This window comes from Falco peregrinus, chromosome 8, assembly GCF_023634155.1.
Source record: "Falco peregrinus isolate bFalPer1 chromosome 8, bFalPer1.pri, whole genome shotgun sequence".
Classification (NCBI taxonomy): domain Eukaryota; kingdom Metazoa; phylum Chordata; class Aves; order Falconiformes; family Falconidae; genus Falco; species Falco peregrinus.
Window position 1 is genome coordinate 23227800 of NC_073728.1, and position 24467 is coordinate 23252266.

The following is a 24467-nucleotide window of genomic DNA, read 5'->3' on the forward strand; positions in this document are numbered from 1 at the left end:
GATGCATATATATGTGTATGTATTATATAGCTATCTAAAACCTACTTTTTCAAAAGTAATAACAAAGCAGCAGTAAGAAAAACTGCAAGTAGTTAAAGTATTAGTTATTGTGCATTTTCTCTGTGCTTTTCTAGTATCAGTCTTCAGTCTTTCTGGAAAAGTAAAGTGTTTCACAGGGTTTTTTCTTAGAAGGCCAAAGCAGATCTTCCCCTTGGCATAACTTATTCCTCCAGCATTATTCCCTTGAGTAATTATAGTACATTCTACAATGCAGTACTGAGTTTTCTGTACTTTATATTTTGCTGTATACATTTGTTTAAATATGTTGAATTACTCTGAGAAGTGCATGAAACTGAAAGAACTTGTGGACACTACTTCCTTTTAAAGAATAATCTGCCACGGTTTGGGAATTAGCTTTTTATAATCTTATGCATCTGAATAAGATTATAATCATTAGATTGAGACGTAGGGAGCTTGATTTCAGTGGCTGAGTTGTCAGAACTATAGCCAGTCCTTTGAACTGCATGTGCATGGATCTCCTTTAGGTTGTACTTTCTATAACGCATTACAAGGAAGGGACATGTAATCTTTTCTGTATTTTAATGTATCTCCTGAATTCTTCAAGTAGGGATTTCATTGCTAAAACATTCTGTCCAAAACTGCACTTGTGTCAATAGCACAATTAATATTTCAAGTAGTAGTTTAATATTATGATGTTAAAAAATAATTATAGAGTTTTATTTAAAAGCTTTGCTGCATTATAAATATTAACTCTTCACTTCAGGTTGCCCTCTTTGAAAGTTTCTTAGAAGTCTATTTTTAAAGTTAAAACTACAGTATCTGATTCTGTCTTTTATAATGTAAACGTTAGGTTGACTTTATATTTTATACGGGGTAGCAATAATAACTTTTGCATGTCTTGTTCAGTTATCTCCTCAGTCTGAGGGAGAAACTAATACAAGGTTAGAATTTTTTAAATGAAGATAAAAGCTTTCAAAAGTAAAGAGTTATCAAAGGGTTGGAAACCAGAAAAGGAGAAAATCAGAATAGGAAGGAGCTAGGTGGATGGGGAAAGAGCCGTATTGGAAATACCACTATATAGACTGGGTGCCCTTAGGTTTTTGTGAGAAATAGACAGAATGCTTTAAAACTGAACAGCACTCCATACAGAGACTAGAATTACACACCGGTGTTTCCAGGCTCTGCGAACAGAAGTAAAATCCCATAAAAAATGTGAACATCAGGTTTCTGCCCAACCCTCTTCCTCATGAAATAGTTTTACACGATAGAGGTTCTGGTTGATCAGTTTTATGAGGGGAAATCACATATAAAAGTTGTTTACAATCAGTTCAGCATTATATTTACACACTGAAATGCTAGGAAATAACAACACAGCTCTTTGTGCAAAATGAAAAATTCAAGTGTTGTATTTTCTGAGAGGTAGTGCATCTGTTACATAGGACAGAGGAGTTCCAGGAATATAAAAGCTTGTAGGTAAGGAATAAGAATTGTTTAACTAATAATGCTTATGATGCTGAAGTAGCATTTAAAGCAACCCTACAAAAAATATAATCTCAGAGATATATAATCTCAGAGATAGACATTTCAAATAGTACCCCTGTTCACATATTTTAATTTTTATAGGTTGGGCTTTTTTCTGTTTGTAATTTAGTTTCTTCTTTTCTCACTCTAATCTATGGCTTGTATGTCAGATTGTTACTTTTATCCTGTCTGGGTTACAGCTCAATGCAATACCAAAAACAATTTTTGAAGGGGCATCAACTGGAATTGAAACTTCAAATTGTTTGGAGTGTTTTTTGTTTTAATATGAAATAACTTTATTCTCATTTGGTATTGTTTCTGTCTGCAACTGAATTAGAAGATGGCTGACGTGAAAAATCAGATTTTGTCACTGTATCACAAAAGCTGTATATCCTGGCTTCCCTTTTTAGATACATATTTGATCTACTTTTTACACACTTCATTTAATAATGATTATAATACTTCATTATATTATATTTAAACGATGCACACTGAAGTGGCTAGTTGTTACGGCTTTTTAAAAATTCCTCTGCTTTCCCCTGGTGTGTTTCTCATGCTGCATTGTGCTAGAGTGCACAAAGCATAAGGAAACCTTTTTGCTAAAAGCGGATAATTTCCTAGGGATAATGACCTCAAAACAAATATGCTACCCTAAAATAGTATGTTCCTAGATATTGTATGTGAAATTTTATTCTCATTTCAATTGGACTGGCTTGTCCTAAGATAAAACTAATTGTGGAAGATACCAACTGATGGCTGAAGTACTATGATGTGGCCTACTTGGTTAAGGCAGGTTAGAGATCATCTTGCGAATATGAAATTCATTGTAATTTGGTGGGTTTCAAAAGCATCTTCTCAGTCTTTCAGGTAGAACCAGTTACCAGACCAAAGGAACAGGGTGATCGAAGAACTGTCTCCTTTCATTGAACAGCTGAATTCTGGACCATAGTAAGTTGACTCAGCACAACCCCAAAGCAGCAATACAAACTACTGCTAGTAGTATGTTGCTACTGTTAGACTGCTCCAAAGTATCTAGAGAGGGATGAGAATGAAGTAGTTCTTCTTTTGAATGTGACTGTCCCACTAGGTTTTTCTACCTCCTGATAGCCCTTTAACCTCCCAGCTTTTAAGTGGACATCACTGTCTCTGCCATGATCCCTTTACCGTGAGCAATCGTAACCATCCGCCTATTCAGGGTGAAAGGAAGCCACTGCTATAACCAGGCTGGTTTTCATGCTTGCTTGTGCCGGTTTAAATACAAAGATAACCTGACTTCTAGATTCTCAGTATCTGTTTTGTCCTTAACTCTGTTTAGGAAGTCAGCCTGAATGTTGGTGCCACTGGATGTATGCAGTAGCATAATGTCAAAGGCTTAAGTGATTATTTTTTTTTCCGCAAAAATAGGACCCTATGGAAGGTAAGAGAGACAGGGTGTGGGGGACTCAACAGCCATAAGTTAATACATATGTGACACTGAGCTTTTCTGGCTTGTTAGAATTTACTTTCCTGTGATGTTGTTTTCCTGAATGTCTTTCATAAAATTTGTTGGAAATGCCCATTTTTATTTTTGAAACAATTGTTTTGCTTAACTGAGTCAATCAGGTGTCTGCTCTGTTTTTGGTTCCCCAGGATTCCTTGACCTGATTTTTGCATTTGGAGGGGGTGTGGATCCTTTTGAGACCACCCACTGAAGTGGTGACAGGTACCGAGACCTCTGTCCCTAGTTAGCACAGTTAATGGGATTGCTCTGCAGATCTTAAAAATCTCAGTTCTCTAGTAAGTATACCTGGTGAATTAGCAAGAAATACTGGTTCTTTCTACTGATGTTTCACTGAATGTTCTCTGAAGCCAGTAAAATTTCTGTAAAAATACTTTAGTTTTAACAAATCGTTATTCTTTGTCATTACTCTTGTCCAACTCTAGCTATCTGTCAGTAAGGCTAAACATTTTCACACTGTCATTTTATTCTTTTCAAGCCTACAGAATGGAATACTTTATGTACTAAGTTATAATTTGATATCTAATATTACTAGACTCTAAAGGCAGTTGAAGTAAATCCTGTCTTGCCAGTAATGTCTTAAATATTGTGGATGAAGTTGTTAGATGTTGAACTTCCAGGAAGGAGTATCTGATGCTTGGGTTCATGAAGGAGAAATGCATGCGGCAGTGCCTGGTGTAAGGGAACACCTGCAGTAGTATGAAGGATTGGGTGACTGAAAGGATAACAGTATTTGTCCAGGAAAGATGTGTAAAGGGAGGACAGAAGTTAAGTGAAAGAAAACTCATGTCCCAAAGTGGGAGCTTGGGGGGTTGTCCTCCCCAGTCTTCCTTTATGACATATTTTGTTTCCCTTCACTTTTTTTGGCTTAAAAGAGGCAGGAAGGTGGAAGTCTCAAGCAGTCTGAAATGGAGTACTAGACAATGTGTTACAGTCCAGTGTCAACCAGTAGTACGGTGGGTAATGTCTTGGCAATGCAGTTGCAGAAAGGATGATCAACACAGATGGATTTGTGGTTTGTGAAGCTCAGCAGTCCTACAGCTATATGGTATGTAGTCAGATTTCCATCCAGGTTCAGTCATAATGACTGAGGCCAGAAACCACTGCAAATAGCAACAAGTCCTGGGGAATGTGTAGGAGATGGAGAAATGTTTCAAACTAGTAAATGACTAAAGCGAAAATAACATAGTAACTTGCATAAGGGAATATAAACAGTCTATGCCGTGTACAAATTGCTTGTGAGGATAGCTGCAGAAGAAGAGTAGGTTGCACCTAGCAGATGTTAACTTGTGTAAAAGGAAGAGAAAATAATTTTCTGGCACATTCAAATCTCAAGAAAAGGAGGCTGCCTGCCGGTCTTATGGAAGGAAAAAAATGATGAAGCCTGAAGGACAGGAACATAACATTGGAAAGCAGTGACAAAGACAGAAAGCTGGGTGGTTAAGTCAAGGACTGAGTGGAGTATGAGAAATGCTAGGGGGAAAGAAGGTATGTGGGAGGAGAAGCAAGTAAAGTGGGAGACAGGTTCCTCTGCCGGTGCACGTGGGACATCAGTGGAAGTGAAGGACAGCGGGTGTTTGAGGAGAAGTTTGGAAAGTGAATTAGCAAGGAACTTGGAACCTGTGGTGGGAAGAATATTGTCAGAAATGGCATTCACAAAGGAAATGCATGTGGGCACTTTAAGGAAGAGGTCCAGGGTTAGAATCATGAAGTGCTGCTGAGGTTTCTTAACGATGACTTTCACCAAATTTTCACTGATTTAGTGATTCTTTTGGAATGCCTCAGTGCCTCCTAGATTATATATGTCTGAGAATTCTAGATGCTTTCTTCTCCACTTGCCTGAACTCTCTGTACTTCAAACATGTGGTGCTGTCTGGAAAAAGGTAAGTGGTTGACAGTGGATGTGCTATCACAGAAATCATCACATGCCTTTCTGACTATTAACTGGTCAGTTGACAGGCTGCTAGCTGCAGTCTCTGTTGCCAAGGAAGATGACTTATACAAGGTTTTGTCATTTGTTGGTATAATTGATTCTAAAGACCACTCAGTGAGATACCATTTGTCCACGCAGATCACCTTGCATTTAAATTAAAAAATCTTTGCTTTAGTATTAATCTTTGCTTTGTTATTAAATGATTTCTGTGAGATAGTAAGATTTTTAACAGGGGACAACAGTTTATGGTGACACAGCGCACTTACCCAAAATGTTGAACTATGCTACTCTAGGACTAGGAAACATTCACTGAATATTATTTGCCTGACTGATAATCCAAGAGCTCCTGTGTATATTTTTTCAAAATGGACTGGAACATGTAACGAGGAAAAAGAAATAAGGGAAAGAAAGCTATTGAGCCTAGGACAAATCATGGCTATTACCTCCGTCTAGGTAACTGGAAATTAAAAGCTGAAGGCCGTCTTATTCAAGGCCTGTGGTTAAAGTGTAGACTTGCAATGTTTTTGCTGGCTGTGGAACAAAAATTGGTTTCTGTGGGCTGGCTGGGCCTGCCTAGAAGCTGGGCTTCTGCTTCAGTTTTGCCACGAGCAGAGCCTGTTGGCAGCAAGTTGGTCTAAGAAAGATGGGGTCTGGGGAGGAAGGGAGCCACGTAAAGGCCAAGTGAGATGAGAGGCAGTCTGTGCCGTTGACATGAAAGGGAAGAGGCAGAGGTAATGTGCCGTTCCAGTGTGCTTTTCAAATACTTGCTTGGGACTGCAGTCAAAAGCCCAAGGGGAATGCTAGAAGAAACAGAACTAAAAATGCTTTTTGCCTGGTGATTTCCAGTTAAGTGGGAGATCTCTTCCACAAAATCTGGTCTGCCATTATCTACAGCTTGTAGCACTCAAACCAGTTAAACCCAGATGTGGAAATAAAAATGGTTTCTGCAGTCTGCACTACATAGTGCATTTTGTGCTGGGCATATAAAATTAAGCAATACAAACAAAAGTTCATGCAAGCAAGCTAAATCCCATATTAGTATCAGAAACTAAGAAGTATTTGTTGCATAATCCAAAACAGTCTTTAGTAATGACATAGTAAAGAAATAATTCATTTATAGTGAAAGTAGCCTAGGGTTCCGTATCTCCATACCTTCACCAGCTTTAAATTACTTGAATATTCCCTTGGGCAACGCTTCACTCTGTCATGTCACCCTCCTCCCAGAACTCCTTTCTCTCTCATTAGCAGGAAATTTCTGCTGAAATGTCTGTTGAAAATATTTAGCTTTGTTCCTTCAGCAGGTATCTTCATTTGTCCTGCAGATATCGCAGTCATAGTACACGCTGAAACATAAATTGTAAGCTTTTAGGCTCCTCTAAGCTAATAAATCAAATTGAAGATTATTTTTTTAAAATGCTGGATTACATCTCTAAAAACCAACTAAAACATCTTCAAGTGCCTCACATTATCTACAGCTCTTTTAGATGTCATTAACAGTCACATAAGTGGCATGCTGAAAATCAGACTTTGTTACAGGGGGTTCTCTGGCTTTTTACTGTCCTTTTTTAATTTAAAGCACTTTCAGCAATGGTATTAGGCTCTTCTCTTCTCCCCAGGGGTGTGGGGGGGAATGGACGGGTGGGCAGCAGGGGAAATAAATACTGTTACATATTTCATGCATCAATCAGATGCTGGTAACCTGCTGATGGTTACCAGAGAAGCATCAGTGTTAACCTCTGTCTCATCATGCTCTCTTACACCTTCAGGAAAATAATGACAAGTGCTGAAGAAGGCTTGATTTCAGGTAAGGACAGCTCAGCCTTACTCCTAGCAGGACAAAGCAGGTCCTAAATGTTCCAGTACTTCAGGGCCTGTGGCTCTTTGCAGCTCCCGCCCATGAACAGAAGGCCCCACTGGTCATTCATGGCTCTACCTGGTTCTGACACCATTAACTGCAGTGGGACTTCACCAGCTCACTGCACATGAGGATTTTGTTCCATCAGCCTCGGGAATAACTGCTGATTTACACCAGCGTGAACACGGAATTAACATGAGTACTCTTAATAGGATACCAGTTCAGAAGTAAGAAGACTGAATGCTAAGGTTCCATTGTCTTGAATTAAAACACTAGTGTTGAAAGGTCTTTTGAAAAAAATTTTGTGTCAGTATAGCATCGCAAGCCCTGGAGCAGCACCGTTAACTGCAGTTCATGGCAGTGCAAAAAGCAGTTTGATAGCAGATGTTAGTCTATTCTATTCTGAGTAATTCCTAACAAATTAAAAACAAATGCTACCTTAAATCCTGTGAGAACTTTTATATATATATATAAAAATCTAGAGCACAACATCTGTTCTTTATCAGTTTTTGTAAATACAAAAATAATTTAGCCATATGTAACCTGTCATTAATGCACACTTAAGGACAACTTACCTTTTAAAAATTTACAGCTCATTTTCAATAACAATCAAAATAAGATAGCAGAGATCCATGATTGTTAATTACTTTCATAATGCAGCAATGTTGATCAGTAGTTTTCAAAACAATTAAGCAGTTGTCCTGAGGTTTAACAGTATGCTTTATATGCCATTGTAGCCATTGAAATTATTTTTTGTATAGAATTACAGCAAATTCTCCACCAGAGAGAGCTGTTGCAAAATTTTTCCAACAGCTGTTGAACATGATTATTTCATTGATTTATAACCCAAATTATTAAATTCACCATGACAGGTGCAGATGAATCATGTAGTTTATTCCACTGGTCAAAGAAAATAATTTAAAGGGCAAAGCGATATACCTAACAAGGCCTTTTGGTTCATTTCTCAAATATTTATATGCTGATTAAATGAAAACAAAACAAAAACCCCACAAACCAAACTGAAACTCTTTCTCCATAATCTACCAGACTCTCGGGAACGGCAGAAATGCTTACAATTTCACAGAGCACCTTCAGAAGCTCTGCAGGTCTAGGGGAGGAGGTGCAGTACAAATTGTGGCTCCGTTAGAGGAATGTCTAGTGACTGCATGGGAGAAATAAGATGCACAATGCACTGGCAGCCATGATGTAACGTAGAAACCTGTTTTACTTCATTGCAAACGAATGGACAATATATATTGTACAATATATAATAAAAATACAGCTGATACAAGTGCCACTAATTAACCAAAAAACTAATGTTAAGACTTAAAAATGCTCATTTTTTGTAATATATACACCGCAGTAATAAGCCACAATAAATACATCAAATTCCATATCATTCATAATAAATACTGAAAATATAAATACAGAATAATACAGTTAATTTGAATAAATTATTATAACATAAGGTCTAAGTTAAGTTATGTTGAATATTATTGTAGCTTATATTACCCTTTGGCATCTTTGATGTTACAACTTGTTTTAAAAAAAAGAAAGGAAATTAAGGAAATGTGTAGTTCGTGAAGCTTGAAATTATTTCCATGTACAGATTTTAAGATGAACTTTCTTTCCCTTTGCTTCTTCAAACAGTTTTAAAAGCAGCAGTCAAATTAAATATGTTGCTTTACTGTTGAAATCTCCGCAATTTTAGTATGCAAGATCATCTGTAATGGAAAATGTTAAGTACTTAACGCAATTATTTTTCTCAAAAATTAGCAAAGTTAGACATGATATACAAATTTTAAACAAATGGCTGCAATTACACCACAATTTTACTAGTCCCATTTGAATGGATTACATGTCTGAAAGACCATCAACTTAAGTGCTTCTGAATCCATGCCGTGGTGTGCTACTTACCACTTGCCAACAAAAGACTTCAAAAGCATTTTATATTCTTATGGGGAAATACATATATACAGAGAGATGAACCACCTAAATGACAGGGCTGGACTAGACAGTGTAAATGTTATGTGGTTTGTATTTGTTAAAACAATGAAAACACTTCAATCAAAAAACGTATAAAGCGTCGGGTTTGTTTGTTTTTTACAAAATTGCTATCTATTAGTTGTAGATGGAAACAAATCAAAATAACCAACTGCCATGTTTTATGTCAACAGGTATTAACCAATACATTTTTATTAATTATTTTAATTTGTAAAAGATTATTACACTAGAATGCAATTTAACTTAAAAGATCAACTTTACTAAGACAATATTAAAGGCTGAGGCTCTTAGGAACAGATTTGTAATCTACAGCTTTTGACTATTTTTGCACTGTTAAATGTCTAGCGCTTATTTTACATCAAACACTTTTCACAAACTACACTTCAGACATATTTCTGTAGAAGTGCCTATAATCAGTCAATTAAAAGGGCCCAGTTGTTATGCATTATTTATGTGGACATTGTTATGTGAGAACTAAAGTGGTGGCATCTGTGTGAAATGGTTTGAAAAAACAGCATGCTTGCTTCTGGTTTTGCTTTAAGAGAACCAGCTGCCAGCGCACACAATGATGCAATCTTTTCAAGAAGCTTAAAACTCATGCTCAATCTACGTGTCGGAGACTCACAAACGGATGGCTGGTTCTTTACAGTGGTCCCCCAGTACCCCAGCAAGGCTGACCTTCACCTATAATCCAACCCAGAATTTCACTCTTTAGATCATCTTTAAAAAGTTTTAAGATAGAGAAACCTAAAAAAAAAAAGTAGCTGCCATAACATACCATGTCTCATTTGAAAATCCTAAGCTAAAATGCTAATAAAGAGGGCAGCTATTTCTTCTTTTAGTGTTTTGTTATCTGAAGAACAGGTTAGATTAGAACCTGGGAGCGGAGTTAACTGAAATGACATTGAACATGACTTTGCAGTTGCCATAGGTAAAGAAAAGACATGGTATCAATGCTTCTAGGGTGTTGCTTTGCTTTGTTTTTACCCCATGCTTTTGGATAAGTCTTTTATTTAATGTCTGCCTGTAGACAACCAGTGTGGAAAAATGACATTGCCTGTTTGCACTGAGTTCAGGTTTGGTTTAAAATATATTAAATAACAGAATAAATATTATGATCTAACATGGCCAAGCTTGTAGTGAACATGCATATACCTTCCCGTCTTTGCTCTGGGGATATCTTAATTTCCCTTTTTTCCTTCATTTCTTTCCATATATAATGTTTTCTTTTGCCCTTCAGAAGAAAAAATTGTCCTCGTCAATCTATCTCTTGCCTTCATCCTTCTTTTTCTCTAAATTGCCCATTCTGTCCTACCCTCACTCACTCCAGGGCATATCCACTCATGCCTCAAGACAAAGGATTATCTTGATCCTTGTGTTAGAACAGCGGTGTTCATTTGTGTCTTCCACCGTTTTTCCTTTCCATTGAGAAAAGCTAATCTGGTCTTGTTGGATTGTTGGAAAAATGCATTTTGAAGAGATCATATGTATGAGGCAAACTTCTTTTGGCTCGGTTCCATTTGACGCTCATTCACAAAATACCCAAGTAAAACAAGTGTCATTGTTAAGAACCAAATTAAGATAATTGAATAAATAAATGAGGTTTGCCTTTTGCCTGTTTTCTTGCTGTTCTCCCACCACCACCACCCCACCCCGCCGCCTTGGATGAAGGACTATCATCTTCTCAATTGAGAAGCAGCAATACAGAGCATCATGAATATGGTTCTCCAGTCAGTGGAATTCTGTGTAGTGGGTATCCTGCTCACCATAAAGCCTATGCAGCAGTAGAGCAATATACATTTTAACTTTTCCTTTTTAAGATCTAGTTCACTTCTATTTTATAAAAGGTTTTTTTTTAGTTTACTTATATTAGGAAAAAAAGAAGAAGAAGAAATCATAACAGTAGTTTGAAGGAAACTTTTGTTCCCCTAAGTGATGGTTTTCTGCTTTCCCTAGTCTTGGATTTCCATCCTGTACTGGGCTGTGCTGTATCAAGAATGACACTCTTCCCCTGGATCTACATGCTTCAGGAGGCAACAAGGATCTCCTACCACATCTCTGCAGCCTGCGGGGTAGGTTTCCTCCTGTTTGTTTGTGTGTGTGTGAAGGGGGAGTCTACAGACCCCCACTGGGACTGCTACCTTGTGACTTTCAGATTCAGAGCCAACAGAGGACTATTTTTCACCTCAGTTTGGATCTATTTACATGCTAATACTAAGTGGAAAATGAAATTATTTTTTTTAGCAAAATAAAGGATAAATAGCAGAGAGGACACTAGAGTTGCCCTTGTGCTCAATTTTAATGAAGAGCCTTACTGTAAAACAGACCTTTCCAGACACTAAGATGAAGGGAGGAAGGAATTAAAAAGAAAGGACTAAGGCTGCAAAACATCTGTTTCATGAATTGGATGTTCTTATAAAAAGTAAAATTCCTGGTATCAGCCATTAGGGTAGCGGAAAGTTCTCTAGGATTTTATAACATTTCTCCTTAAGCGAAAACAGTACTCTGGAAAATTTAATAGCAACAAAAGTAAAAGCAAAAGCTGCCTCTGATTTAGGAGTAGGAAGAGACAGTGAGCAGGAAGCAGTTACAAAGAACTCAAGCTTTTGTTCACTCAAACATCTTTACAACTAAATAGCACTTGTTAATCACTTCACAATGTTCACGCTTTGTATTTCACACTTCTTGGAGAAAATGGACAATTAATAATTTGCACATGGACAGCGATTACAGAGAACAGCAAAATTAAGGAATACTTTTAAAAAATTTGGGAACATTGAGAAAGCAAATGTTGAGATTTCTCCTACCAAGGAGTATGTTAATGAACTAGACTCTGTTTTGAAAATAACAGTAGCTTTCTACCATTCTAAAAAAATAGTAATCAGATTTAATATTTTAGAAATAAATTCTATAGAATATATTCTCTGAGTTAATTCTAGTTTTTCTAAGTATTTTACATCAAATGTTGTGCAACCATAGTACGGTAGATGACAGAATTACTCTTTAGCCTCAGTGGGAAAGCCTCACACCCCTAAACATTGAACCATTTCCCATACCATCCTCTTCTGCCCCTGTTCCCAACTGCTTCAGGAAATTAAACAACTGGCACATTTTTTTCATGAGTTTATACAACACATGAGCTATAATATGGGCGTTTCTTATTTAGCAAATGCCTTTTAAAACAGTACCATGGGCGCCTCTTGCTTTAGCTCTGAGTAAGGGCATCTGCTTTCCTGCAGGAGCAGCCTCGGGAAGCAGTTTCAACTGAGAGAATTCAGCTGGCAAAAGAAGATAACACGCGGGGGAATAAGACTGCCTGTTGCTGCCAAGTATAGCGTTGCAGGCAAACTACAATCTTGCTGCTCAAATGTTAAGCACTCAACAGGTAAGTGTTTTAAATTCAACACAGCTTTTATTCTAATATTCACCACGAAATTTATTGTTACACTTGCGCTCGTTAATCTCCTCCATGGAAAAAAGAGCTTGCTTTTGCTGTGTTTCAAGTTAGTGGTAAGATTTCTATTCGCCTCTGAGCTGGACTGGGCTTTATTGGGAAAGTGACTTAGTTTGCAGTACAAAAATTTAGTTATGATACCAAAATAGGCAGAAAAAACCCTGTATTTTGCCTGTTCTATAGAATTATTTTTTTATCACCATATCTCCAAGTACCTTACAAACCAGAGCACAGAGAATGGAAATGACACATCAGGACAAAGGCAAAGCCAACAGAACCCAGGTCTCCTCTGTCTAAGCCCAGTACTCTCTACCCAGTATATCACATTTTTATCAAAGAGCCTGGGAAATATTAAAAACATAATACATGTTCTGTTTTGCTTAAAAATGTATGTACACAATCTTTAACAAACTAGCTGTGTTTCATGAAGATAACCTCCCGACTGTGCGGCAGGGAATGCTACATGATCTGTCTGTTAGCACGCTTACTGAAATACGACACGCAGATAAAGAGTAGAAACTGGATCTGGATCAGTTAGCAATCCTAGTGAGTAACAACACCATGAATACTACATGCAGTTTCTGCAGAACTTGGACAAAAGGCAGGATCGCATTGTTAACTGACAGTTAACAGATCAGTGAGCAGGCTGAACCGTATTTATAGCAAGTGATAGTTACTGCGATAGCGTAATCAATGGCCTTAAAATAAATAAATGTCAACTCAAATTATGATTCACTAGCAGGATCTTGAGTAAATGAAAATTAGTTAAACTTTACAAATCTAGCACTTTCTAACATAAATGGCATACACCTCATCAAAGAATTCTTTAAAGAAAAGGGGAAAGAAAGCTTAGAAACTTCCACTGACCAGCTTTTCATTTTTTAAAGGATGTTCCAGTAGGCATGAGTTATAGCTCTTAAGAAACAATTGCAATTGCTGCAATTTTGCCAGAAAAGTTCTAGTTTTACGTCTATAGTCAGTTACAGCCTTATATATAAACTTATAACAATGCATTTTTTTTCCAAGAGAGACAACATTCACATTGTAGGCAAAAAGGTATCCAGTTTTAGGTGCTGTTCCAGTGATCTGTGTGAAAATTCTGTTTTGTTTTAAAGAGGGAAATGCTTGTGTTATGACTTATTTTTCTGAACTACATAGCGTAATCGTAAATATCTGATTTATTACCTGGCTTCTTAAGAGTGATTATCAGTAGCCAGATATTTTGGGAAATAAACCTGATAGAGCTATTAATGAAGTAAATATTTCCACAAGTGATGTACTGTCGATACAGAAGCAAATAATGCTGCTTGTCATTTAGTAACATAATACTTTTATCACAAAGAAATAAGCTTAGCCAAAATGAAAGGACTGGTTATCAACATTAATATTAACCAACTGGGAAATGGGAGACATCATAGATTATTACATACTAGCCCAGAAAATACGTTAGAACATTTTTCCATCCCATAATTTAAGTCTGATTTTCATTATATGAAGAGTACTTTTTTTCTTCTAAACAAAACTTCGATGTCTATTCAAAGGGTGGGAATCTTGACTCTCACCTGATTTCTACAGCCTACTCTAGCTTAGATTTCACATTAGAATTAGCCTGTCTGTTTTGGTCAGGGCTGTGACTTTTTTTCACTCCAGTAAACATATAAATGCTAGAAAAGGCCTTAGCTTTGCTATTTGCTGATATGGAATTGTTTGGGGAACAGGTTTAGCCTGTATAAAAAAAAAAAGGAGGTTTCTGGTGTTCTTTTTCCCTTGGTATGAGTTTATCTCTGTTCGAAGGCTTGTTGATATTATTATTATTATTATTATTAGTTGAGCTACCAGGAAATCTCCATTAGTTATAAACAGACTTGACTTTGTAACTTGTTGCAAGAACTAAATGAGATTTGTTTACTTTGTATACCGAGATCAGTTCTTGATCACAAAACATCAGATCAGATCAAAAGAAAGGTATTATTATTTACATTATCACCAGGTCGTTTAGAATATTTTTTCAACATAAATCTTTATTCTGCACATTTTACTTTGTGACTCCCAGGAATTAGCTACCTTGGCTCATCCCTGATGCCCCAATGGCACAAAGCATATACATCTAAGTACTCAGAAGTTTATACAGATGCTAGTATTAAGGAGGCCTGGGGTCTGAAGCCTGTGCCAATGAAAGTATTAAATAACCATCATCTCAGTATTTTAAAGCTAGCTAAGACGTATTTTATAAAGTTAATCACACTGTGCTTGCTAATATTATTAAAGATATTTTTCATGTGAAAGCACAGGGGCCAAGAAAATAATTTCTTATTGCTTAGTAAGGGGGTGAATAATGAAACAAAAAATTTCATTTAGCTTTCCCCTGAGAGAAACACCCTGGTAAAGTGTGCATGATCCTCCACCACACTCTGAGGTTAAAAAGCTGCTACTGATTCACAGCTACTGTCCCAGCTCAAGTAGAAGGGATCTGTGCTTTTGGTGCTGGTGTTGAGTGCCAGATTCAAGCCCGCTGTTAATGCAAGATGCCTATATACACAGAGGCTTGTGACATTTGCCTACAGAGTATCTTGAATAGAATAATATTATTCCTAGATGCAGAACTTTATGGACTAACGTGTTGCTCTTTAAAAATAAAGATGGGCATTTGCTGTAAGGAACTGGAGAATACATGCACTTACCTGGCTACTCAGCCTTTAGAGAAAGAGACTAGAGTGTTGTGGGACTAAGAGGAACAGAGGCTAAGGAGCTGCTGAGCCAGATAACCAGCGTGACTGCATTTTCCCAGGAGATGGAATACATTGCAACTGTGGAATCCGGTCCCTAGAAAACTAGGACTTTTTGATGCAGTTCATATAAAACACGTAGGACTTCTTGTGGAAACAAGTAAATAAAAAACCTTTCCAGCTACTACATGGAGTAAAAATATTTTGCTAATTTAGCATAAAAATGAGAAATCACTTTGTCCAGATTTCATATAAAAACAATTAAGTCGGCTTATTTTTTTTTAAAAAGCATATTTTAAATCTGGCAGTTTATCTACTGGAGTACTGTACAGGATGTTTTAAAGAGCTTCTAACCAGAAGAGTCACTGTTACAGAGCTAAAATTTACACTGTGTTTACATGCATACTGTTAACCATCTAGGTTTGACACAGATACAAACTAAGATGCTGATCCTTATTTTGACAAACAAGACAGGTCTACATTTTAACCCACTTGATGTATAATAAATAAAAGTTCAGTATTAGAAGAACAGGAGTGTTAAAATAGATTTTGAAATCAAAATAAGGCATTGCAGGATTATCAGTGTAGAGAAAAGCAGGTTCCTATACCTCCTTTTCTGAAAGAAAGCAAGGTTGGTTAATAAAATTAAAGGTTGAGATACAGCAGGTATTTTAATTCCCATTTCATTTAAAAACAAATGGAGTACAAGGTAATGGATATCCATAGGATGCACATGCTATTTTGCTTGTAAACTGCAGACGAGAGAATTTCTGAAGCTATTTATCCTCACTGAATCTGCTGATGCCTAATTAGACCAAATGACTAAATTTGAGATACGATCAAAAGTCCACAAAAGCCAGTCTCTTATTTCATTAAAACTGCTAAATATTTAGGAAATCTAGACACTTCCACATTTTTTTCCCATGCTTCATTTAAACTTTGATCAGCAAGACTCTGCTTTCATAAATCACCTACCGACATATTCATAAACTGGCTTGGGAAAAACATACGGGTTTTGTTACAATGAATTTTAAGATCTTGCATACACCTCAGAGTCTGGAGCTATGGCATTTCTCCAAAATAGTTCACAGTTCCCGCAGTTAATACCGTACTGCAAAATGGCACTAAAGTGCATAAGTATCTGAATGTTTGTTGGGCTAAAAGGTGCTGTGCAAGCTTAAGCTACTGCTTTGCCATTATATACAAGATCATTTTTCTTTGGGGAGGGGTACTAGTTCTGGAATGCCACCAATTTTAATTTTAATGGAGGATTGTCTACCGTTCACCTTTCTATAAGACGTAAATGCCCCCTTTCTGACTCTTCTGTTTGTCAAGAACAGTAAAAGAGAAAACAGTATATCCAAAAATGCATTTCAAGATAATCTACCAGACATGGTATTTAAAAAAAGGAAAAAAAAATATGGGAAAAAGAAGAATACAAGATACTCCAGATGAAAAGTGGACATGCTCTTTGTAACTAGCCATGGATCTTCTGATCAAATGAACATGCTGTTCATTTTTATCAAAACATGAGTACTAAACTACCATAAATAAAATACATACAGTACAGAACAATTAAAACTTTTTTGTACAGTAGTTACTTTTACGTTAAACTTACCATCTTTTCAGATATGTTGAAAATTAGGGCTCTAAACATGATTATTTCAAAGTATCGTTTTTAACAATCTTGCACAGGCCCGACAATCAAAAACACGAAGCTTTGATTCAGATAGCTTGGCAGGTTTCACATACTTTGATAGGTAGGCTACTTTGAAATACGTTGGGTGTGTTTTTTACTTACACATTTTATTTTTATCAAAAGACAGTTCGAATATTATTATTTAAATCTTTATACGAACTGGTTTGTGCAATACCACTGCCAGTGTAGCTTGAGAAAACAAAATGTGTCTGGAACATTGACTATAGTCCAAGTGTTGTCTACCTCTTAAAAAAGTAAGATTCTAGGAAATCCAATGTGAGTGCATTTTAATACAGGAAGTCAGTCTTAGAATAATTTTAATATTAAACAGGTACCGTTTCTACCACTGGTGATTTGATGCACTCCTCGTGCAGTCTGCTCTTTTCTGGGAGGTTTAGCGAATTCTCAGCAGGGTGCTCTTGTACACGACTTTCGCCATTCAACGCTGTAACAAAGCCGTCTTGAGAAGGACCTTTCAAGTATGAGTGAAATTCCACTTGAGGGTGACTTGGCCTGTGCTCAGTGTATAAACTGTTACATGGAGCACTGCTATCACCTTCAGAAGATGAGCAGCAAACAATCACTGAGGGGTTTGCAGAAGGGTAATGAGGGCTGCTAAAAGTTTCCTCTGATTGCCGTGTGTAGCCAACAAACTGTTCTGAAGTCATGTTGTAAGGCACCAGAGAAAGACTACCGTTCTTGACAGCATCCCTTTCTGAGTAAGTCTCACCGATCTGGTTAGCAGTGCCAGCAACGTGGTTCTCTATTTGGTAATACAGATTTGAAGAGTTAGTATAGTATGAGGCATTTTTAGAGTGGTTTTCATGCACAGCAGTTCCATCAGAGTAGCAAAGAACAGAAGGAAGAGGCACCATATCAGCATGGGAGCCCATGCTTTCTACAAAGTCATCTGCTTTTTCTTCCTCATCATCTTCCTCCTCGTCTTCCTCTTCCTCTTCATCATCATCTGATTCACTAGGGGCTAAACTCTGTGTGCTAGAATCTGTTACTCCACTACAAAAGCTACTCCCATCTTCCTCTTCCTCCTCTTCCCCTGGGCAGTCCAAGTCCTCGGCTGACTGAGAATGCATAACTGCAGCCGGAGGTTCAGTTTCAATCTCAAAATTTTCTGCAATTGAATATTCAACCGGATGGGGTCCTGGACTCATAGAACTGGTGTGTGCACTTATCTCACTGTGGCAGCCATTTAGTGTCGGAACTTGCTGCTCTCTATTTTTCTCCAGTTCTAGTTTCATTATTGTGTGCAAAAAGTGAGTCCGTACACGGATTGGGTTAAATTCAATTCTACCTGCTGTATTGCTACACCCTTCTTTAGTGCAACCGCACGGAAAAGACATACGATCCACCTTTTAAAAAAAAGAACACAGATTAACAATACGTAGCATAAGCCTGTGCTCTAACAGAACCTAGACAGCCTAGAAAAATACAGTAGTGAAGTGGAATTCACTTGAGAATTACCCGTAAGAACAGTCAAAGCTAACAGTAACTCAGCCAGATAGCCCTGGGATTTAGCACTACTGATGGGACAGTGGGGGACCCATACATGCGCCAGTGCTGCAGAACAGGAAAGGTCTGTTTCAGCTCTACAGGTGAAAGCATTACACAATGGAACAAAAAATAGGTAGTTTTTCTATATATGGATCTGCTACAGCTTTACTTCATGTTATGCTCAAATCCAGGCAAAAGCATTACCAGAAAGTCTGAAATTTGGTAAAAATCATGGAAACTAGCAATCTATTGAAACAAAATGAACTATATATAAAAAACCTTTATGAAGTTGCCAGTGGGGATGCTTGACCACAGTAGGAATAAAAACGCAAGTACAATTTAAAAGATATTCCAGCCAACTGCAGATGCAGTATTACAAGCTCAACAGACTGTGGGTAGAACTTTTCTATCTAACCTTAAACCATCTTAAATTTCTAAAAATGTGACTAAATCCACATGTCTGGTAGTTCAGTTAGACAGCTTAAGGTCTATAATTTTCATCTACACTGTAATACCTGAGTATCAAATATGATGCAGAAGAGAACCGTGTAACACCATCTAGTACATCTTCCCCCACATACGAAGATGAAAACAGGGACGGTAAAGAGAATACATTATTTAAAATAGCAGAGGAAGTTTAGCTTGGATTTAAGAGATGATGAAAAATGCATTCAGGAAGAAGTTAACTCAACTGCATAACAGCGACTCAGGAGAATTAGTGGAAACATCTTTTAGGGAGCATTTTGGGACATTTACAGCTCCACACAGGAAACTATGTAAATGTAAAATACAAAATACCTTTTCACTCTGAAGAGGAGAAATTACCTCCTATATTAGCAGATATTTTTATTGCCTACATGCAAATTCATCACACGTGCATTTTAAGTATCATGCGTGTTAAATAAAGGATAGTACCACACAGTGTCATTTATGGTTTCTCATTGAGTTTGGACTGGATTTCACATTTAGACAGTATGTGAATTGTCTCTAACATAAAAGGTAATATCCCTTCTGAAATCTGCAGGCTACTGATTCTTCTGTTGTCTGCATCTGCCTATTTAGATAAAGGCCAGAGAGGAATACGAGGAGCAGGATATTTGTATAAGAACAAAAAAACCCCAACAAACCCTAAACCAATCATAAAATACAGTGTTTGAGGAGGCTGGTTGTATTGCCCACTATATACTCTTAAATCTGAGCCTTAGAAAACTGGCTTGAGATCCCTAAGTGTTACTGTTTAATAAATAAATTAACTAATTTCTAGTAGTTATGACTTTTAACAGCAAAAAGTACACGTGTGCATGCACGTACACCCCTCTGCATCCCCTCGATAGTTAAATGACAATAATATAGACACCTACCTGACATTTTATGCCTGCAAGACTGCAAGTGCAACTTTCTGGATCACAGAACACACGGCAGTCACAGCCACAATCCTCTCTGGACAGGCGGATGGCCCGCAGCTCGTGTTTTTCTTCCACATCAATCTTCTTCACTCCAGAAGCTCGCAGCAATGCCCTTCGCTTTTTTGTCGGCAGGGGTTGTAGAAAGAAGTATTCATCTACTTCAGTGTTGTCTAGATCAATATCATCATCAGAAATGTCATCCAGTGTCAGCGTATTAGCTTCTTCAGATTCCACTGTACCATTCTTCGTCATCTGTTGCATAGAACAATTAACAAAGTCCTTACACTATACTCACACACACATATATATGCCATAGATGTAAATATGTATAATGCATTATGAATGTGGAAAGCCATATGTAAAAATGCTGCATGACTACCAGTAAGTTCCAGAATATGATTACAGATGGGATGAAAAGGCAGTTCTTTCACATTCAGCATATGAATTAAATACACTTTTTTAGATTCATGTTTGTCACAAAGCTAATTTTTTTCTAAGTTTCTAATTTCTCATCTGTTCTTGTATGTCCTTTATCATTTGTTGTCGTATGCCAGATCTCATGCCTTTCTAAAATTCTAATCTTTTCTATATTGTTTCGTTTCATAAGATAATTTTTGAGCTCTTAACTGATTCTAGTTCCTGTCTCTGGTCCTGAAAATAACCCTTTGTGTTGACATAGATTTTGGTACTTTACTAACCACTCCAGATTATTCCTAGGTAGTTAATGAAAATAAACTTAGAAAAAAAGGAAGTTGTTAACCTCTTGTGGAGGACCTTGAAAAGTTTTTAGAGGATTCATTTTCCTTTCCTAGAAACATGAATTTTTGAGTCTCTGTAGATACAAGTATCCTGGCACTACAGTATTTACTTACGTATAGTCTGGCTCTCAAACCTTTCAAAACTTGTTTCAAAATTAAACGGCCATGAGCATCAAGCACAAACATCCAGTGCCACTTTCATAAGATACCACACTTCTGTACCATACATGTAGAAAGGGGTGTACACAGTCAAGAAGAAAAGAACAAAAAAATACTGCACTGAAAGAAAGTTAATTTTCCCATCCATGGTAGAGCTCACTAGTTACTTCTGCTAGATAACACAACTACAGCATTTATAAAAATTCTTCTACAGAGAAAATTGCTTGAGAATCAAAAGAATATCAAATGTTCAAGTTCAGAGAGAGGATGACATTCACTGCAAAATATGTATTTTCTCCATCTCGGGTTACTCAGATTGAGCATCATACTACACAGCAAATGTGAAGCAAGTGCAGTTATATGATTATTTTTTTTGGCCACCTAATAACAACACTTTTTTTTATTATTGTTCTAGGGAATAATTTTGCTTAAAATGGAAAACCAACCAAAAAAAAAAAAAACCCCGATTGCCAATGTTCTCCCTGCTCTATGTAATGTTCTGAATTGATGGGGCTTAATTATATTAGCCAAGCACCTGGTCTCATACTTTTGTGAAAAAAAACATGGTGCAACTATGTGATAATTATACACTGGTGAAGTCTCACGTCTCACTGGCATTAATAGTTTCATCCTGGGCATCACTATGACCTCATAAAAACAGCCCCCCATGAATGTAATTTGAACACTTCTTACCTACAGAAAAATAGTCATTTGAATACTTTCTGTTTTGCCTTATTTACTTGCAGAAAATTTCAGCTTGGCCTGTCATCCCAAATAAATTTTTAAACACCAGTTTTAAATAGAGATAACATGCTGAAGTCATAACTACCGTTACCTGTTTCTTGTGTATTTCAATGTTTAGACATTTAGCAATTATCACTGTAAAGGTAACTCCCTGTTTTGCTACTAAATCCTGTCATCTCCATCTAGCTATGCTTCTTAGGTGTAAGACAGCAGTCCTGAATCTTACCCATTCCACTACTTCTGCTTTCATTATGTTCCCAGCTGTTTCTTTTTCCCATTTATATTAACAGTTTGTCCTTTCCACAATCTTTCGGACTGTAACTGTCATTTATGGTGTTACTGAATTACTGATGATGGACTCCTACTGACTGCTTACTCTTTTTTGTAATTGCTATTCTGTGTTTATAACAACTGTGTAAGACAATCACAGAAAAAAACCCCAAACTAATTATTCCTGACTTGTGAAGTCAGGTTAAAAACAATAATACTCTTCTCTTTGAAGGCAAACAGTCTCAGTGTCATGGCTGGTAGCCCTTACACACAGTATATGTGTACACATTACACTGCACAAAGAAAAACTACCCTGAGATCAGTAATCATCCCTTCTTAGCAATTCAGCATCGTATTTATTAGTTCATGCAGAGGTGTCGTGCCACTTCCGCAATGCTGCTTTATAGGCGTTATTGCTTCCTTCTCTATTCAGTTTATCTCAATCCTCTAACTGCAGCCTTCAGAGTTTAGTGCCTTCATTTTATTTCATGTTTGTTTATTTACCATGTCTGTTACCCCTGTAACATTCAAATCCCTTTATATGTATGTACTTCTAGCTCTTTCTTCATCTCAAACGCAGGTATTTTCAAAAACGTCCTCAAACTTCCTTCAGATTGGTTCCTTACTCTATTTTCTATTTTTCATTTCACTTTACAGTGGCTAAAAATAGAGGGGGTAATAGCTCCCTAATCAGTTCTGCCTGGCCCCGGGACAATGGAGAGATTATTTACAGCAGGTATGTCAACATATTCATTCAGTAAGGTAGGAAAGACGTAAGAAGCCATCCTTTTTCTGTAAAATCTACAGTAAGAGACATGTAAATCCACAGAGTAATTAAATGCCTCTTGAATTAGCTGCCTGAAGCTAGTGGGAGGGAATACTCCACTGTACATGTAATTCAGCCTGAATGTTCAAATCCAGAATGGCATCCTTGATATTTTATGTTTTTCATTTTTTGTTAGCTAGGTACAACTAAGTACAGTGTATTTATGTTTCTTTGCTTTCTTTTATTTTATGTAATAGGAGTATGAACTACCTAAGAATTCTGATTTCTCCATTTCTAAATACACAAGGCTCAAATCAGTCCTTAAGCAGGTCGCTGTTATTTAATTGCCTATCAGATTTTAAGTTTGAAACCGGAAAGGGAAGGAATTCTAATCCCTGCTTCTGTAATTATTTTAGTATTTTATTCCATTACTATTTAATAAAAATTCAGTTTCAGGTCTCCATGAGGTGAATGCTGTAACTGCTCAGCTTAACAAAGGCACCTGTGGAACCATACCAAACCTGCCATGAATTTCTCCTCCTCCTGCTGCCAATCGTAAGTGCTTTGCTGCACAGCGCAGAGCATTCGGGAATGGGCTCCAGTCACATGCTGAATCCCGTGTGCGTCCAGCAGGCTGGAAAGTCAAATGCCTGGGCAGCAAGCGGGATTACACAGCAGTCTGCCATTTCAAAGCACTACAGCTCCTGCCTCCTGCGCTGGATGACTTCCTTATCGTCTCCTCTGATATTGTTTTCTCGATTTTGTCACACAAAGAACAAATGAATTAATGAAAGATTCAAACATTGCTCAAACAAGTATTTGGGTAACTACAGAGGGAGGAAGATTATCAAGAACCATCAAATGCACTTTCCAATACAGAACTTCAGGGAAACATTAAGTTCTCTTGATTGTGACAATATTGCTCATCTGAATTAAACTTGATATGTAAAATTTCTCTCATAAAACTAAAGGTTAATGTCCTAACAACAGAACCAGGCAAAGGCCAGTAAGTTTGTGAAGCCTTTGGGTAAAATTCACTTCCATTCTGTAAAACATTAAAAATTTACGTTAGACACCTCTGCCTGCCCTGGATGGAAATTATTCCTTACCGTTGCATCCACAGACCCAGAAGCCTTAACATCACTAGCATCATACTAATCATTTTAACAGATCTTAATCTGAGGAGACGTTATGGCTAAGCAATAAGGACTATTCCAGCTAATTTACTGTGCTTACCCATGAGACAATAAAGTAAAGGCTACCCTGTACCTTTCATCTTGACAAACGATGGCTTTTATGTCCAGATCGCCATTAGAATTTTCACATACTGCTGCTAACAAGTGTTTATGCCGCTGTCAGCAGTGTTTACACCAAAGTGCTGGTGCTAAATGGCTAAAGTGACTGGAAGATGATTTGTTAAGTCTTTATCTGCTCTTCATTAAAAGAAGTTTCTTGTTTGGCTCTTCAACTTCAGCAAGTAAAAAAATAAACAGTACCTGGGTATTATGTCAATTTCAATACATTCCTGTATTTCTATTATTTTTAACACATTCTACAAGAGACAGTGCTTTCTACCTACAGACTAGCATATTTTAATCCAATGCAAACATTTTTAAAAGGGAAACTGAAATTACAAACCACACCAAAAGTGTTACTTTCTGCTTGCATAATGGTTTTCAAACAGCAAAACCTCTTTGAGCAAACTCTGCCCTACTTCATTTTCTCAGTCTTCATTTTTCTGTGATTTACAGTAATTTTGATGCAAATCCTGGCTGGTACATTTTCATGACAGATCCTAAGGTGACATTGTCACCTTAGAACACTACAACATTTCCTTTTTATATTCATTTAGAAACCATGTGAATGACCAAGCAGCTCTTCCATCTCTATAACGGGAAACTGGCAAGCCCAGTGTCTTAAGCAAATAAAACATGCTCAGTGCTTTACAGTGACTAATTCTGTGAGTCCTGGATTTGCTTCTAGGAGGTAAAGCGGGGTTTACTTTTTTTACCCCAAATGTATAATCAGGGATGCAAATAAAGTGAATTTAATGGAATATTTAAAAAGGAAGTTTTCCATTCCCTGTTTTTATACATGCTCTAGAGTGAAGAGAAGTATTTTACTCTAGTAAAAGATTTATCACT

At 37.1% G+C, this 24467-nt stretch overlaps 1 protein-coding gene and 1 long non-coding RNA gene across 6 annotated transcripts in view; one reads left to right on the plus strand and one right to left on the minus strand.

The window, feature by feature from the left end:
• Window positions 1–8035: 8035 nt before the first annotated feature.
• CSRNP3 (cysteine and serine rich nuclear protein 3) overlaps window positions 8036–24467 on the minus strand; it is a 111818-nt gene continuing 95386 nt past the window's right edge. For 2 of the 5 annotated variants that reach the window (XM_055811619.1, XM_027782715.2), the window contains 3 exons: window positions 19582–19878; window positions 17047–18078; window positions 8036–8552 (listed from right to left, as the gene is read on the minus strand). In XM_055811619.1, the coding sequence (XP_055667594.1) occupies window positions 8499–8552; window positions 17047–18078; window positions 19582–19878 (1383 nt within the window). In that variant the 3' untranslated portion in view covers window positions 8036–8498. Of the gene's footprint in view, window positions 8553–15296; window positions 18079–19581; window positions 19879–24467 lie in introns of those variants that run through there. The other 3 variants (XM_055811620.1, XM_055811621.1, XR_008748329.1) reach the window with 2 other exon arrangements.
• LOC114011384 (uncharacterized) lies at window positions 8548–23278 on the plus strand. Its single transcript, XR_003553252.2, has 3 exons — window positions 8548–12217; window positions 22215–22293; window positions 22774–23278. It is a non-coding gene; the product is annotated as an uncharacterized LOC114011384 (long non-coding RNA).